The 18226-nt window shown below is 33.1% G+C and overlaps 1 protein-coding gene across 1 annotated transcript in view; it reads left to right on the top strand.

Annotated features, from left to right (window-relative positions):
- The first annotated feature begins 504 nt into the window (after positions 1-504).
- The window catches only part of LOC107141006 (phosphatidylinositol 3,4,5-trisphosphate 3-phosphatase TPTE2-like), a 44631-nt gene continuing 26909 nt past the window's right edge, over positions 505-18226 (top strand). The window contains exons 1-9 of the mRNA XM_048801005.1: positions 505-545; positions 2604-2765; positions 4060-4173; positions 6013-6112; positions 6357-6420; positions 7136-7200; positions 14398-14458; positions 15284-15365; positions 15472-15560. Of these exons, the coding sequence (XP_048656962.1) occupies positions 2734-2765; positions 4060-4173; positions 6013-6112; positions 6357-6420; positions 7136-7200; positions 14398-14458; positions 15284-15365; positions 15472-15560 (607 nt within the window). The 5' untranslated portion in view covers positions 505-545; positions 2604-2733. The remainder of the gene's footprint in view (positions 546-2603; positions 2766-4059; positions 4174-6012; positions 6113-6356; positions 6421-7135; positions 7201-14397; positions 14459-15283; positions 15366-15471; positions 15561-18226) is intronic.

Below are 18226 nucleotides of genomic sequence, written 5' to 3'. Positions count from 1 at the left end.
CCTGAAATCCTTGTTGCATTGCTATGGAAATGGAGGTCTGGACAAGGTTTGATGACTTGCCCAATATCCTGCAGTTTGTTAACCAAAGGGCTAGGGCTGGAATACAGTTCTCTTTTACCATTCTCTTCCATCTTCATGTGATATTTCTTTAGTTGATGACCCCAAATTTAATATTACCATAAATTTTCAATGATAATATTAACTAATTACTATTAATTTTACCATAATGTTGGAGCTGGAACTTTATGTGCAAGGGAAATGCTATCAAATATCGAAAGTTCAGCATTTTATTCATGTATATTTGAAATAGGAAGGTAAAAATCTCATGAAGTATAAATGTAAAAATTTTAGTTATTAGTAAAAAGCAATTTGTTATACAACTTCTGAATTTTTTTCTGTTAAATTCAAGGCCTTATAAAGGCCTTGGGTTTTTGTTAAGTTCATAATATATTTTAGAGGAAATTTTATTAATTTGTTTTTATTAATTTTTATAGAGACAAGATTAAGCATATTGTGGATTTAATTGTATCATCCTTTCCATTCAGGTATGTGAGACTTTAGAAAAGGAAATGATTATGACATTTAATATCAACATTTTTAATAGGAAGCAAAACAGAACAAAATAAAAAGCATATTTCCCAGGCACACATGCCTGTAATCCCAGCGTCTCGGAAGGCCAACACCAGAAAATCAAAAGTCCAAGTCCAGCTTCAGCAACTTAGCAAGGGCCTAAGCAATTTAGTAAGACCCTGTCTCAAAATAAAAAATAAAAAGGACTGGAAATGTAGCTTGGTGGTAAATTGCCCCTGGGTTAAATACCTAGTATTAAAAAAAAAAAAAAAGCATTTCTACTCTCAAAATGTTGCTAAATAGCCTGTATACCCACATTTTGAATATAATCTAATTTTTTTTGGAATTTTGGTTTCAGTTGGACATTAATATTTCCAAATAAAAGGGGGAGGGAAAAGGAGGGATCATGAACTGAAATCAATTTCTATGTGTGAATGAGCATATAGTGATGAACCCAACTACTATGTATAAATAAAGCTTTTAAAAAAATGTTTTTTCCCAAAACAATGACATTTGCCTAAGTCTAACTAGTGGAAGATTCATTTTTTTTCCTACTAATAAAAGTAAAAATAATGAAGCATGCATTTTAAAATTCTGTAATTATAGGTAAAGTATTTTATTAAATACCTTATGCATCCAGAATTACTTCTTAATTCTGGAAATATTTTACTTAGGTTTCTTCTCTATGTGAGAAGAAGATTTACTACTATGATTCAAATATACACCAATGTGATTGCTTCCTTTTAAATTAATAATAGTTTCATGCAAAAAATATAGTCAAATATCAGGGAATGTTTTTAAAATATATAAGAGAAAAGCACTTAAGAGTTCATTTGTGGAAATATTTATGGATTTGAATTCCTTCTCATGTGCCCATCACTGTTCTAGGAGTGCCCATGAATATGTAATAATGTATTTGTTGAAAATTTCACTGATTAAAAAAATCTTACTGGTCAAAATGGTCTTATAGAATTAAGTCATCATTACTATAGCAATATATGCATTCCCATGTTTATAGCAACACAATGCATAATAGCCAAAATACACAACCAGACTAGGTGTCCATCAGCCAAGGTACAGAGAAAGCAAATGTGGTATATATACACAATGGAGTTTTTTCTAATATTTATTTTTTAGTTTTAGGTGGATACAATATTTTATTTTTATGTGGGGTGCTGAGGATCAAACCCAGTACCTTGCACAAGCTTAGGCAAGCATTGAGCCACAACCCCCCGGCCCCACAATGGAGTTTTATTCATTCATAAAGAAGAATGAAATTATGTTATTTTCAGGAAAACGGATGGAATTTGAAAACATTAATTTAAGCAAAATAAGCCAAACTCAGGCTTAAAGTCACATGTTTTCTCTCTTATGTGGAAACTAGAGAAGAAAAAGGAAAAGAAAGTGTGGTAGGGGAGGGAGTGGGAGGTGGTCTCATGAAAATGGAGAGGAGACCAGGAGAGGAAAGGGACACAGTGAGGGAAGAGGGTTGAGAAAGGGGAAATACTGGGGAATAATATTGATCGAATTATATTATCATATCACATGCATGTGTGAATATGTAAAAATTAATCCCACTATTATTTATAATTATAATGCACTAATAAAAAAGGTGGGGAAAAGAAAATAGTCTTACATTAGTCTTGCCTTCACTTGGGTTTTATTACTAAATTCTTTAAAATTTTTTCAGATTAATGTTTTATTTATGATGAGAAATGATTGAAATTTTCAAAATTTAAAAAGAGTTTACACACACAGTTCCAGTTCTATCTTGGGTTAGTCTGATGTATCTGTTGTAGGAGAACATGATAACATACATTACAGTGATTTGATGGGAATTTTATTCACAAACAACTGTTCTTATTCGGTAAAAATTAGTGATTTTTTTTTAAGATTCTAAGGCAATACAGTTCTTTCTCCCAATGAACAGTTTAATCCTACATATTGACATTTTGGTATCTAATCGTTAGCTTTAATGTTGTCTATTTATGGAGGCAAATCCCCATTATTTTTATTATCTTTATTTGTTTTAGAATATTTGGAATTTTGCTGATCTTTGTGGATGTGTTTCTTGTTGTTAATGACATAATTTTGACTGAGCACCAAATACATGTTTCTTTGGCATGTCGTATAAGTTCTTTATCTATTGCTTTATTTTTCGTCATGGATATTCTTCTTCAAATATATGTAGTAGGGTAAGTTTGATTTTTTTTTAACTTAAAGCTATTTTGTACTGTTATAAGAAGCATCCGAAAATAATTATCAGGTTAACCCAACTAAATGTGCTTCTCTTTATCAAAATAATTCTCCTAGAAGGCATAGTTCACAGAGAAACAACAATCCAAACCTAGTTTATTATAGATGGGGCTTTAATAATGTTATTATTGCAATTGTCACTACAGTCTCCTACAATATATTCTAGATGGTCCCTTCAAAAGATAAAATTTAAAGGAATTTTTAAAAGGAACCAGGCATATGTACATGATGTACATGATATGTCTGCATGTACATTAAGAAAGGAACGTGCGTGTAAAGTATAAATATTAATACTTTCATTAAGAATTGAATTCCAAACAAGAGTTTATAGTATGTTAAATACAAAATAATAGATCATGAATAATCCCTGCATCAGCTAAAATGACAACTTTTGTTAAGGTGTAGAGGAGATCTGAGGCATACTCATCTCATTGGCAGGACAACACAGCAGTTGTTGTTGTTTTTCTTTTCTTCTGTTTTTGCTGAGAAGGTAGGGGTAAGCCAAGGTTTGGGGCTGGACTGTCGTGGAAGTCATGAAGAAAGTTCCCCAGACTCACTTTTTCCAGAGCAATTCTGGTAGTTTGTCTCCTTTCCTGATGATTTTTTTTTTAATCCTCATGCCTTTGATCTGAAGACATTTGCTCAGTGCCAGGTTACTCAGAACCTGAAAGAGGCTGCCTCAAAATTAGAAGCTTTCCCTGGAGGACCAATGCTGAGGTTTAAAGGAGCCAATGTTGAGGAAGAAAATGTGGTAGTTGGAAGTCAACCAGAGGCCATGTAAGCCCTTTGGGATTCATGGCCAGACCATGAATTCAAAATAGTGAAAGTTTCTTCTTCTCACAAGCTCCTCTCATATACTCCTCACTGTCCCAAATCCTCTGAGGCTGTGAGATATTCAGTTTCCACCGTCCAACTGCCCAGCATCCCATCTGCCTAGGAGAAAACAAAGCTTGCCTCTTGTGTAATAGTTTGGTTATATCTCTTATTTACTAAGCTTAAGTTGCCATATTGTTGCTTTTTCTCATATGTATATGTATGTGTGTGTGTGTGTGTGTGTCTAAACTGCTTGAAAACTTTCTATTAATGTTATGTTTTCCCTTGTTCTAGTGTAAACAATGCATTTTAAATAAACCATTGAAGTAGAATTCATACTGAAGATAAGTCAAAAACTTGTGCTCTTAAAATATTCCTATCCCTTTTTGGGGAGAATAAACATTTTATTTTATATTGCAGGAAACAACATTATTTTTCTGATGTATTTAATGTCTTCGATTCTGTCATTATTGGGGTGACTTTGGCATTTGACCTCTTGTACATGCTTTTTGACTTTCACAGCAATGTCTCCAGGTATGAAACATGTGGCTTACCTCTAGAAGTTTTTCATTTCTTTCATTCTTTTTTTTTACATTCCAATGGCTTTAATTTTGTATCATCTTTTTAACTTTGAGTGTTCTGCTTTTGTGCCAAATAAGCTGCTTGAAAATGAAATGTTAAGATAGACTTCCACATACTTTGAAACTATAAAAGATGGTGGCATTTAGGGGCCAGTGAAAGGTATATACACTAAATACTTTTTGGTGAAAAAAGAAGATGGAGCACTCAAAGAGAGTGGGGACTTGGCCTCTTGTGCTTACTTTAACTTCACTACATTTTAAAATTCCCTCTAAATTCCATTTGTGCTTCAGCCATAAATTCCTTACACATGAAGTTCTATATATCTACCTGAATTTTTCCTACAACATAGAGTATATTGATTTAAGCATATGAAAATTTGAGTGACTCTAATCATATTCTCCAAAACATAGCACATTGAACAGGAAAACAGGAGGTGACACAGATACAACACAGAGGAAGAGTTTTGAAGTATACTTGTAGTAGAAATGAAGAAAGCTGAGGCAAAGTTAGAACCATTAGAGATTAGGAAAGTAAATGTGTGTGAATAATAGTTCTTTCTCTTCCTCTCTTCCTCCTCCTTCTCCTTCCTCTTCCTTCCCCCCACCCCTCTCTTTCACTGTGGCAATGAAGAAGAGTAAATGTCTATAAGGATGTAGACATTGAAGGGCTTTCTTGGCTTATTCATTAATCAAATAGCTACCACCTTTTGGTAACCTAGCTTCTCATGGCTTCAATTCAGAACCCAACTAAATGTGTTATATGATAGACTTTGGAGTTGGAAAATAATCGGAGTCAATATGGTCCTCCAATTGCAACCTCAGCATCATGTGAGAGCTTGCTAGAAATGCAAGAAAAACACCTCATGTCTAACCTAAACCCACCAAATTAGTTATTCTGGAACCTGCAACCTGGGGTCTAACAAGCTTTTCTAGGTGATGTTTGTTTATGTTTAAATTAGACACTACTAGTCAGCAGCTCTCTGCTATGGTATTTCCAATGATAGGAGAAACACCAACCAATGCACTTGGGAAGTCTCTCAGCCTGCAGCCTGCCTGATGAGCATATACAGGCTGTAGTGAACCTCTATTACTGAAGGGAGTAGTAACATAGGTGAACAAGAATCCTTAGTTTGTTTTCATAGGGGAAAATGAAAAACATACTGATTTTTTAAAAAATATACTTTTAGTTGTGAATGGACCTTTATTTGTTATTTATTTATATGCAGTGCTGAGAACTGAACCCAGTGCCTCATACATGCTAGGTAAGTGCTCTATCACTGAGCCACAACCCCAGCCCCAACATGCTGGTCTTAAACCATAAAAGAAATCCAAAAATTCTAAGAGTATCATTACTTCCTCTAGACCAGAATTTTTCAACCTTAGCATTATTAACATTTTAGGCAAATAATTCTTTGTTTACAGGAAAGGGCAGTTTTATTCAGTGTAGGGTATTAAGCAACATTCCTCTATTCACTAGATGTAACACCCCACCAATGTATACACCCAACCGTTATGACAACCAGAAGTATTTCCAGACATTGTCAGATATCCTCTAGATGGGTGGCAAGGTGAGTTGAGGCAAAATTACCCCTGGCTAAGAACCAGTGATCTAAACAATACAAGGCTGGAGGAGGTATGCTCAGTAGTAGAGTGCTTGATGAGCATGTGTGAGGCCCTGGGTTTGATCCCCAGTACCACTTAAAAAAAAATGTTAAACTTAATCCATATTGACAAAATCTTCTGTTTCTGAAACAAAAATGGATCTTTAAATTTTATCTATAAATTTATTCAGGTTCACCGTTTTATTTCGACCTCTGCGACTTATCAGTCTGATCAGAATGTTTCATTTGGCTTACCAAAAAAGACAACTTGAAAAGCTGACCAGAAGGCTGGTGAGTAAGGAAAACATGTTTGTTTTGGGCTGGGGAAGTAGCTCAGTGGTAGAGTATTTGCCTAGCACGTGCAAGGCCCTAGGTTCAATCCTCAATACCACACACATACACACACACACACACACACACACACACACATTTCTTTTGTGTTTAAGAAAATATAAGGGTTATAGATATTTACATAATGTTTTATTTTTATGTTGATTTATATCTTACACATTGTAAAATTTCTTTAAATTCCCAGGTTTCAGGAAACAAAAGGAGATACACAAAGGATGGATTTGACCTGGACCTCACTTACATTACTGGTTTGTGACTTTAACTGTTGATTTATTTATATTAATTTCTAATTGTTCTTATGAGTAATAATATTTTCTTTTGGTTTTGCCTTGTTGAAGTATTTTCTTTTAAATTATCCTTTACCCATGAAGACACATTCCCTGGTAATGGAAAATTTCATTCATTTCAAATCAGGTCTACGTGGTGGAATGGATTTTCAGCTGACTCTATTTGAGTTTGATTTAGAATTTATTGAGTTGTGATAGTCATCCTGGGTTCCAAAAGTCCCAGAGAGACTCCTTTTTTCCCTTGAACCCAAAAGAATGAGGTCACTGTTTTGTAGGTCTCAGGTTTTCTGAGTCAAGAGGGATAGAAAGCACCTGGAGTTTCTATCATCACTGGATCCCAGACTTCCTGGTTTTTCTTTGGTGTTCAAGAAATAAATTCCAACTACAGGGGAAGCTCTAGACTGATGTCAATACAAATCTGTGGCATATGGCATACAGTCAGTTCAATGATAATTTTTTTGAATAACTAAATATATTATCTAAATTTATTGAATAACTAAATAAATTACATAAATATAATATAAAATATTGTACACTGAGAATGTGTTAGCTTTTTTTTCTCTATCCTGAAAGTTCTTTCCTGTGAAAAGGGAGTCTGATTAAATGTAGATTAGATTTTTGTATATTGTTTCACATCTATAATGACATTCATAGTAGTGATTACTTTGACTTCCAGAGCGTATTATTGCCATGTCATTTCCATCTTCTGGAAAGCAGTCTTTCTATAGGAATCCAATTCAGGTAAGGATGTTAATATACAAATATTCACTTCTCGGTGAATATGGACAGTGAAGTCATAAGCTTGATACTGACCCAGAGATGGTAATACTTTTCTAAAAGTTTGCTCTTTCAGGTAAAAAAAAATCATAATGGGTTGATATCAATTTGATTTTATTATTTACAAACCATTCAAACATACTGGCTTATAACAACACCTTTTATTTCACTTATGACATGGTTTGTGAATTTGGATTGGGCTTAACTGGGTGGTTCTGATAATCAGGGACAGAACTGGCTATCTCATCTGGACTTGCTCATGCATCTGTGGATAGCTTTTGGGTCATCGGAGTACTGGCTAGTCTAAAATGCCTGGCTAGATGGTTCTACATAGTGTCTCTTCCCAAGGCAGACTAGGTTGACCTTGTTTACATGGTGGCAGTAGCAAAGGTCCAAGGAACAGCAAGCAAAAGAATGCAAAGCTTCTTATGACCCAGACTCTATACTAGTATAATGTGGCATCTACTTCATTCTATTGGCCGAAGCAAACTAAAAAATTGCAAAGAATTATGGTCATTTTTCATTGTTTATCGGGAGAAGAAAGGGAAAGCTGTAACTAAAATGTATGCTTTTAGATTGGTATTCTAAATTATAATGGAAGAATAACATTTTGGGCTCTGTGGATGACTAAATTAATTTCAAACATATAGGGATGTTTGCTATTGAAGAAATTCCAGCTGAAAGACATTAAGAAGTTAGCATTTATGTGTGTATTATTACATTTATTTTACCCCAATAAAAATGTAATTATATATCAGTATGTATGTATGCCTATATATAAATGCAATCATGTGTCTTTTAATGATAAGATATGTTGTATTGAGTGATCACATCATTGTGTGAGCATCATAGATACACCCTATTTCACCACATAATCATTGCAGATTTGCCAAATACTTGCAAAAAAAAGTGAGATATGACCGTTATTAAGATTTTTTTTAATCGTGATGATTAATATTACTTAAAAATTATTTAAACTCCCTTTGATGCAAGATTAGAATATATGAAATACTCATGAATATATGTTAAAATCAAACAATCCAAGTTAACACATATCATTTCTTCATAAGAGTTTAGCTTTCATTTTCCTGGTCTGGGAAAAAAAAAAGTTAACCATTAGTTGTTTTTGATTTGTGCTTTATAGTTGAAATATTACCTTGAGAAAATTTACCATGGTTTTCTAAGCTATGGACTTGCAAAACTTAATCTTGTGTGTTGGAAGATTCGGTGCCAGCATCATTTATTTTCATATCTGGTGTACAGTCCTTAGTGCTACTCATAAAAAAATGTGTTTACCATTAGTACTATGGCACGCCAAACAGACACCCAAGTCAACTTTTGGAAGTATACTGAGGATAATTTCTAGGCTCAAGTACCAGTGCATAAGAAGACAAATGTGCATCCATATGTGAATACATGATGAACAGAATTATACCATGTGGTAATTATGCAATGAAAGGCTGTAAACTAATTTTTATTTTTTATTTTTTAAATATTTAATTATTTATTCATTTTTTTAGTTGTAGGTGGACACAATACCTCTATTTTATTTTTATGTGGTGCTGAGGATAGAACTCAGTGCCTCATGCATGCTAGGTGAGTGCTCTACCATGGAGCCACAATCCAGCCCATAAACTAATTTTGAGACTGAAAAAAAAACAGTGAAATATAGTACTTAAATAAACTAAAACAGTTACAGGGACACTAGGGAACATAAGCTTATGAGACCACTGTTGGTCATTATGTGGCACATGACTATATACATAAATATACATATGCATATTAAATTTTATGTTTATTGAAGTATACTGTAAACTGCACTAACTGTGTACTTGATGAAATTATGTATAAGTATACATGCATGTAGCCAACACCCCTATAAAGGTATTGCAAATTTCTTGCCCCTTTCCAGACAATACTTCAAAACACCAGAAACAATTACTATTTTGACTTATCACAGATTAATTTTACTTTTCCTTGAATTTCATGTAAGTGGAATCATATAGTAGGTCTTTTGTAACTGGCTTTTAATCTTCAAAATAAATTCTGTCAGATTCATCTCATATATTTTATAAACTGATAGCTGTTTTCTTAAAACAATGAAAACATTAAGATTTATTGCTTTATAGAACACTACAATTAAAATGCAAGCATGTGCACACAGAAAGCATATAATTATATACTGCTTGACAGTCACATTACATCCTGCAAAACACATTACATTCTACAAAATCCACTTTACATAAATTTAAAAATTCTAAATATCAAAAAGTACAAATGAAAAGAGAGGTCTAACACTTCTCAAAAGAAGAAATACAAATATCCAACAAATATATGAAAAAATATTCAGCATCATTAGCAGTTAGAGAAATGCAAATCAAAACTACATTGAGATTTCATCTCACTTCAGTCAGAATGGCAGTCATCAAAAGCAAACAATAATAAATGCTGGAGAGGATGTGAAGAAAAAGGAACACTTACACTGGTAATGGGAGTAAATTAGTACAACAATTATGGAAATCAGTATGGAGGTTCCTCAAAAGATTAGGCATGGAACATCATATGATCCAGCTGTACCACTCTTCAATATTTATTCCAAAGGATTAAAGTCATCATGTTATAGTGACACATACAAATCTAGTTTTAGAGCAGCACAATTCACAGTAGCCAAACTATGAAACCACCATAGGTGTTTCATCAACAGATAAATGGATCAAAAAAAATGTGGTATGTATACACAGTGGAGTTTTATTCAGCCATAAAAAGAATGAAATTATATCATTTTTCAGGAAAATGGATGGAACTTGAGAGCATTATGTTAAGTGAATAAGCCAAACTCAGAAGGTCAAGGGTCATATATTTTCTCTCATATGTGGAAGCTAGAGAGGAAACAGAAAAGGAAAGGTGGGAGGGAGATGCAGGGGGGAATCTCATGAAAATCAAGGGAGATCAGTACAGTAGAGGAAAGAGAACAGAGGGAGGGAGGAAGAGAGGGAAAAGGGAAAATACTAGGGAATGATATTGACCAAATTATATTGTGTGCATGTACGAATATGTAACAACAAATTCCACCTTATGTACAACTATAATGCACCAATTAGAAAAGGAGGGAAAAAACAAAGAGGTTTAAATTTGGGAGCCAGAAATTTTGACAGGGAAGTCATAGCTCACATAACTTTAAAATATATGAAACTGAAAATATTGAGTTAGAGTAATCTATATTTAACAAATATAATACTGTCGAAGGAGCATGTTTAACAAATTTAATTCACTTCCCCAAACTGGCAGAATCATCTTATAGGTATAAAGCATCCTTTGATTGCTAATAATGTTTTTTAGTATGTTGAATTAATTATTGTCAGTTAATTACAGTTTGTCTATATGGAGCCATTTTTTCTTTTTATAGATTTGGTGGTTAGTATTTTAGTGGTACTTAATAATATCTGGAATGTGTTTTTAAAAACCCAGGACCTAGTGGGCACAGTGGTGTACACCTGTAATCCCAGTGGCTCAGGAGGTTTAGACACGTGGATTGCACATTCAAAGCCAGCCTCAGAATCTTGGTGAGGCCCTCAGCAATTTAGCAAGACCCTATCTCAAAAAATAAGAAGGGCCTGGAATATAGCTCAGTAGTTAAGTGCCCCTGGATTCAATCCCCAGTACCAAATATTAAAAAGAAAAAATAAAACCCAGGCCCATCATTTAGCATGTAAATACAAATATAAACATTACTCTTGGCTTCTGGTCTCTAGATTATTGGTTTCTATCATTTTTTTTACTGTTACTTGCTTGGTATTGACAAATACCCTAATAAGTCATTGATCCCTTTACCATTTTTAATCAAAATATCCAAAGATGAATCACCTGTTTTCATAAAGTCCACAAATCATGAGCCACCCAAAAAGCATAACTTGCCAGGCATAGTGAAAACACTTTTAATCCCAGATACTCAAGAAGATGAGGCAGGAGGATCACAAGTTTGATGCCAACCTCAGCAACTTAGAAAGACCCTATTTTATAATAAAAAGGGCTGGGGATGTAGCAAGAGGTAGAGTACCTTTAAGTTCAATTCTGAGTACCAAAAAAAGAAAAAGAAAAAAAAAAGCATACCTACTGGCTGAACTAATATTTAGTTTTTCTTTTTTGCCAAGGCATAGGCTCAAATCTAAACTATTAGTTCAATTACCTGGGCAGACTGAGAACTAGGCTATGAAGCTACTTAAGTGACGGTATATTGAGTGGTAACAGGATATCCTACACAGTGAGTGTCATGTTATAGATAAGAACTATTTTAAATCAAGGTTGACTAAAGGGTGAAGAATTCAGATTTGAGCATACTTAACTCCCAGGATGATGTCCAGGAGTCATGTGATTCCACATGATTATACTTAAAAGAGATGACATTTTTAGAATTATGGTTTGGGCAACGATGAGTATATAAAGCATGGATAAATTTTCACAAATGGGAAATTGGCTAGCAGAAAAATGTTAAATGCTTCCTCAAAGTAGCAAGAATTGTACAGATGTGGGACCCATAGAATTAATGGGGAAAAAAATATGATGGTGGAAGCATCAACAAATTTGCCACCACTGCCACATCATACCAGTAAAGATGTGCCTTTGCTCCTACATCAAGAAATGTGCTACTCTGGGCAGAAAGAAGTGTTTGGCAGATTTAAGAAAACCCAAAGGTGAAAGACAAATTTTCTGCTTTCACAGAAAATGAGGTTGTAAACTTAGCCCACACAAAGGTTGAGCTATTAAGGAAAATCAGATATACCTTACCTACAATCCTAAAATCTTCTTGGCTATCTTTTAATTTTTTGGCCTTGGTTCAATTGAATACTCTTTATTCTGGGTGAGGACCCAAATTATCTATTTAGTGACAGATTGTGGCCTTTGTAGATTCTTGGTAGAGTTGAACTTTTCTCTAGATGCCTGTGTTCCTTCTCAGTTAATTTGGCTAGGAGGTATTTAGAGTTTTTCAGTGAACTACTTAGATCAGAAAACAAAAGTACAACAATATCTATACATTGAGTCAAGGATGGGCTCATGCTGGAAAATCAAATCATTAAAATAATTTTGGGGACATTAAGAGAAATATGAAGGAGATCCAAGGAGTCTCTAAAACTTAATTACCTAGGTATATTATTATTTTCACCAAAGAAGCAGATATGCTGTTCTTACATATAGGTATACTAAAAAAGCTGCACATAAATTTATCAGTGTGAGAGAGAATTTTCTTATTGAGAGAATGCAGTTCAAGACTGTATTCTAATGGTTGCATGATATTTCATTGCACTGTCACTATTATAAATAACACTATTGAGCAGAAGACTATTTCTAGTTAGAATCCTAGGAGTGAAATTACCTAGTTAAAGAATATGAATATTTTTAGGGTTCTTACTACATATTGCCAAATCCATGGGATTGTAATAGCAATAAATCAAAAGTTTTATTTTCATGCCATATTGGCCAGCATTGGACTTTCTCATTTGAAAGGAAAGGGCTGATTTCGTAAGTGAAAATGGCATTTCATTGTTGTTTTCACTTTTTGATCAGCAAGGCTGTATATTACATAGGTTGTTAATTCATTGGATTTTTTTCTTTTGTGGTTATTTAGGTTTTTGGTCCATTTATCTATTGGTTGAAAAGGTACTACTTAAAATTGTGGTTACTAATTTAAATTAAATTAATGGGTTATTAATTTATTACACTCGGCATGGTTGCCATTCAGTTGACTTTAATGATAAATCTTTTCCCCTGTTTGTTGTGGCATTTTTTTTTTTTTTTGAGAGAGAGAGAGAAAAGAGAGAATTTTTAATATTTTATTTTTTGGCAGACACAACATCTTTATTTGTATGTGGTGCTGAGGATCAGGCCACACGGATGCCAGGAGAGCGCGCTACCACTTGAGCCACATCCCCAGCCCTGTTGTGGCATTTTTTAAAACAGAAGTTGCCCATTTTTACAAAGTCAAACCTAAACCTATTGCTATTCCATTTACTCAACACTTAAGTCATTATCCAAAGAATTGAATACTGTTTATGTAAATTTCTTAGAGATATTTGGGTGGTTTTACATTTGATTTCTCATTTGTATCTGGATTTTATTTGAGTGAAAAACATCACATGAATTTTTGAAGTGTATAAAACTCCCATTCTGTGCAGACTCAAGGTGTTTGTCTTTTTTTAACTTATCATGTCCTTCTGACACAGAAATAACTAATTTACAATGTGATTACTTTGATAGCTTAGTTTACTTTTTCTAAATATTAAGCCAGTAAACACGCTCTGATGGTACTAATCAGCTTTTTAATGTTGTGACAGTTATTTTTTTCTATTGCACAGAAATATGTATGTGCATGTTTCAGGTAGATAAGTTTTCTAGAAACATTATTGGATTAATATGGTGGTCTTAACTCTATTTTCAATAATAACTACTATTTGTTTCTTGTTTTAAAAGTTATGCATTTATGTACATCACATATGCCCACATATATACATATTCATATTTTTAAATATTTATTTTTTAGTTGTAGTTGGACACAACACCTTTATTTTATTTATTTATTTTTATGTAGTGCTGAGGATGGAACCCAGGGTCCCTCACAAATGAGGCAAGCACTGTGCCGCTGAGCCACAACCCCAGCCCTATAACATAAAAATCAGATAAGCTAAAAAGTCTCCATGTTTCTATCACTTATCTAAAATTTGATATAATTTATCTTTTTCTATCATTTATACCACACACAACTATATTATATTTATGCTTATTTATTTACATAGTGCTTAGACTGTAATATCCAGATAATTACATAGGAGATATCTATTCAGAATTAGATTTGAATAGCAACCATTTATTACTTGCCATGAATTAATGATTTGAAAGAAATTTACCTAAGCTAATTAACCAGCCAGTTTCCTTCTCTGGTAGCTTAAACAATGTCTATGTATAGTACAGGTTAATCTGAGTAGCCAAGCTGGCTCTGTGGGCTATTTGAAAATAATCAGCTGGTTACATATGATTTAGAATGCACATACCCTCATATGTCTTGAATTTCCCTGAAGCTACCAGTGACAGGTGAATAAAAATTAATAATCATTTTAGGTTACTCATGGGTTATACTGGATATATAAAATTTGTGTCTGTCTTTTTTAGGAAGTTGCACGATTCTTAGACTTGAAGCATGAAAACCACTATCAAGTGTATAATCTATGCAGTATGTATATGACTCAATACTTTGTTATCATAGATAGAAAACAGATTACTGTATATAAGAAGAAGATTCCACTTTTACATTATATTTAATCATAAGTATTTAATGGTGGAGAATTTGATAAAAAAAAAAAATCTTCATCTTGTGCTGCCCTGTTTGTAAGAAAAGTTAGTTCTACAGTATAGTTTGCTCTGAGGGAAGCAGGCCTTGTGGGACCAAAGAGGTGGAATGGAGGCAAACAATTTTAGGAAAGGTCTGCTCAAGTGTTCAGGTTTAGGAAAATCTGTTTTTCCTGACAAATTGTGTTGAAGACATTAGACGATTAAACAAACATGTTCTCTAACCCATCAAGAGTGGGTTTTGATGAAAACAGGGAACCTAATGGGAAAAATAAATAAATAAATAAAACGACCCTTTAGAAAACAGATTATACTCTAGTTTACCACTCTATCTCTCCTGTTATTTTCTTCCACTTGTATATTATAAAATAAACATCTTCAATGGCAAGCATTTTGGTTAGCTACATTTTCCTCTACTCCTTGGTTTCTAATTATCCTACAGTTATATAATGAGTAGCCTTCTAGAAAGCTAAAAGGGAATCTATTAAACAAAACTAATACAAATGTAGAGTACCTGCTATGGACAAACCACAACTGTCTTTATGTTTTTGAGATTCTCTACAATTATTTTAGAGCAGTAAGAGCTACTCAAAAAGCTTCTTCTGAAGATAGATAGGGAATTCCTAAAGGAAAATTCAAACTATTCATAACTTCGTCATTTACTATGTTATTAGGAAAAGAGATATGACATATGTATTTTTTATTTTAGGTGAAAGAAGTTATGATCCTAAGTACTTCCATAATAGGATCCATAGAATCATGATTGATGATCATAATGTCCCTACTTTGAAGTAAGTTTTATTCCACATTGACTATTAAAAAAAGAGTTAATACATCGGGCTTGATTTTCTTAAAAAAATATTTTAATTCAACTGAAAATCTTACATTTAAAATCAGAGAGATGGTGGTGTTCTCCAAGGAAGCAAATGCGTGGATGGCTCAAGATGATAAAAATATCCTAGTGATTCACTGTAAGGGAGGCAAAGGTAATAATGCTTTTCTTTTATTTCCTTTTTTGTAAAGAAATTGAAAAGATAACTAGAGGTACAAGAACAAGATAAACATTGCTATTAATCAGTATAGTAGTTTTAACATTTTAAAATATTAGCTTTAAGACTGAAGGAAGGAAAGGAAATAAGGAAGGGGCCGGAAAGAGTAAAGAAAGGAATAAAGCAAGGGAAAAAAAGCTAAAGAAGGTCAAGCATATTTGCCTTTGAGTATTGATTATTTGGGTTTTTCATTTTTTTAATATTTATTTTTTAGTTATAGTTGGATACAATATCTTTATTTTATTTATTTATTTTTATGTGGTGCTGAGGATCGAACCCAAGGCATCACACGTGCTGGGTAAGCACTCTTCCACTGAGTCACAACCTCAGCCCTGGGTTTTTCATTTTTAAATTGCCAATTTATATCTGTCAAAATATAAATGGCGTTTAACTTGTTTTTTTTTTTTCAGTGCCAGGGATTGAACCCAGGGCCTATGCATGCTACGCATGCACTCTACCAATGAGATACACCCCCATCCCAGTTTCTCTTTTAGTAACTATTCTGAAGATTTCAGTCTACATCCTGGATTTAGCTATTGATTTTTTAATGTTGACTTCATATCTAGCATTCTTCCTAAATTCTTTATTTACATTTACATTTACAGGTTTGCCTGTAAATTTGGTTGGATTTTTCCAGTCTACAAATATGAAAGTTTGTTACTTCTATTTTAATCCTTGTATGTTTCATTTCGTTTTCTTTTCTTACTATACTAGCTATGTCCTGAGGCACATTATTAGATGGAGGCAGTGAATGGTAGGAATTTTTTTTTTTTTAGTTTTTGCCCTCAAAGAGAATACTAAGACATTACATCATTAACATGATGTATTTAGTGGGTATTTTGGTAGATTCTTTTTGGCAAGTTAAGGAAATTTCATAGTTTTTCTTAATTTTTAAAGTCGTGAATGTATGGTAAGTTTTAATGAATATGTTTTCCTGAACTTACCAAGATAAGTGTAAGGTATGTCTCCTTTAATCTGTGAATATATTAAATAAATATGGATTTCTGATATAAGATGATACTTGCATCCTTTGTATTTTCTACATTACTGAATTAACTGCGAAAATATTTCAGTTGAGTTTTTAAAAACATCTACATTCATAAGTGAGACTGGACTAAAGTAATCTTCTGTAATTGTGAAGTTTGGGAATCAGTTATAATAATGTATTGAGTTAGGAATTTTGTCATTATTTACAATAATTCATAAAATATAGGAATCATTGCTTTCTTATAGACTTTAAAAGAATTTTACCTTGTCCTTTGGTTGGAGGTGATGAGAAAGACTTGGACTAAATGTAATTTTTAATGCAATTTTATTGCAGTGTTTAAGCTTTCTCTTGTTGAACCAATGTTTTAAATAGTATTTTTTTCATTTAAAGTTTAAAAATGATGGGCATAAAGTTACTCTTATGGTGCTATTAAATATATATTATATCAGTGATTTTGCCCCACCCCTTTATTTGTGTCTCTGAGCCTCCTTTTCTAAAATCAGTACTAGGCTTTTACAGAGTGGGTACAGCAAAAGGACCCAGAAGTCTCAAAATTGTAATGTTATTGGCAATGTTTAACCACAATATTGAATTGCGTCTAGATAGACAAGGAAATGAAACCAAAAAAAAGAAAAAGGAGTGGTCCATGGACTAGATATCATGATAAATTTAAAGGGCAAACATGTTCAGTCATTCATACACTAAACAGATACTGTCCAATTGCAGGAGATGTGACAATGTACAAAGCAAATACATTTACTGTCCCCTGGGGAAACCATAGTGTATTGTTTAACAAGGAAAAAAAAACATGTGTGTGTATTATTGGATAGTGATGAGTGCAACTGAAAAAAAAAAAGAAAAAGAAAAAGGAGAATATGAAGTCAGGGAGAGGTTGCTTATTGATATATAGATGGTCAAAGAGAGTGTCACCAATAAAATTATATTTGAGCAGAGATGTTATAAAAAGATTATCATGAGAGTATGGTATACAGAGAACAGAGTGATAAAGAATACCATGAAGGTTACCAAAAATAAATGAAATAAATCTACTGTAACTTTGAAAATTCATATCGGGCTTGAATGATCATGGTCTCTTCATCAAGGTGAACACAACCAATCCTTTTAAGTATATCTGTGTTAAAATTTCTCCCTGAATTAACATCAAAATTACTGTCTTACAGTTTGGAGAATCTACCATCTCTTGATTTTCAAAGTAGTAAGTCAGATAGATCAGTGCTAGGTTAAAAGCACCCCTCATGTTCTCTACCAGGGGAATATCTAATGATGTTGATCAACATCTTTTGCAAGTTTGATCAGTCAGGGATTTTAAATTTTCTGAAATATAATTCCAACTGGGTCCAAACACTAGAATTCACTGAGAATTTACTTAGTCTTCTTTTATAGATTTTTTTTTTTTTAATCAAAGTCTATCCTTGAGGCTGCAGTTGTGGCCTAGCGGTAGATCACTCTTGCCTAGTATGTGTGAGGTGTTGGGTTTGATCCTCAGCACCACATAAAAATAAATAAATAAAATAAAGGTATTTTGTCCAACTACATCTAAAATATATATATATATATATATATATATATATATATATATATATATATATATATC

This window comes from Marmota marmota, unplaced genomic scaffold (assembly GCF_001458135.2).
Source record: "Marmota marmota marmota unplaced genomic scaffold, marMar, whole genome shotgun sequence".
Taxonomy (NCBI): Eukaryota; Metazoa; Chordata; class Mammalia; order Rodentia; family Sciuridae; genus Marmota; species Marmota marmota.
Note: the sequence above shows the minus strand (reverse complement) of the source record. Positions and strands in the feature narration are given on the sequence as shown.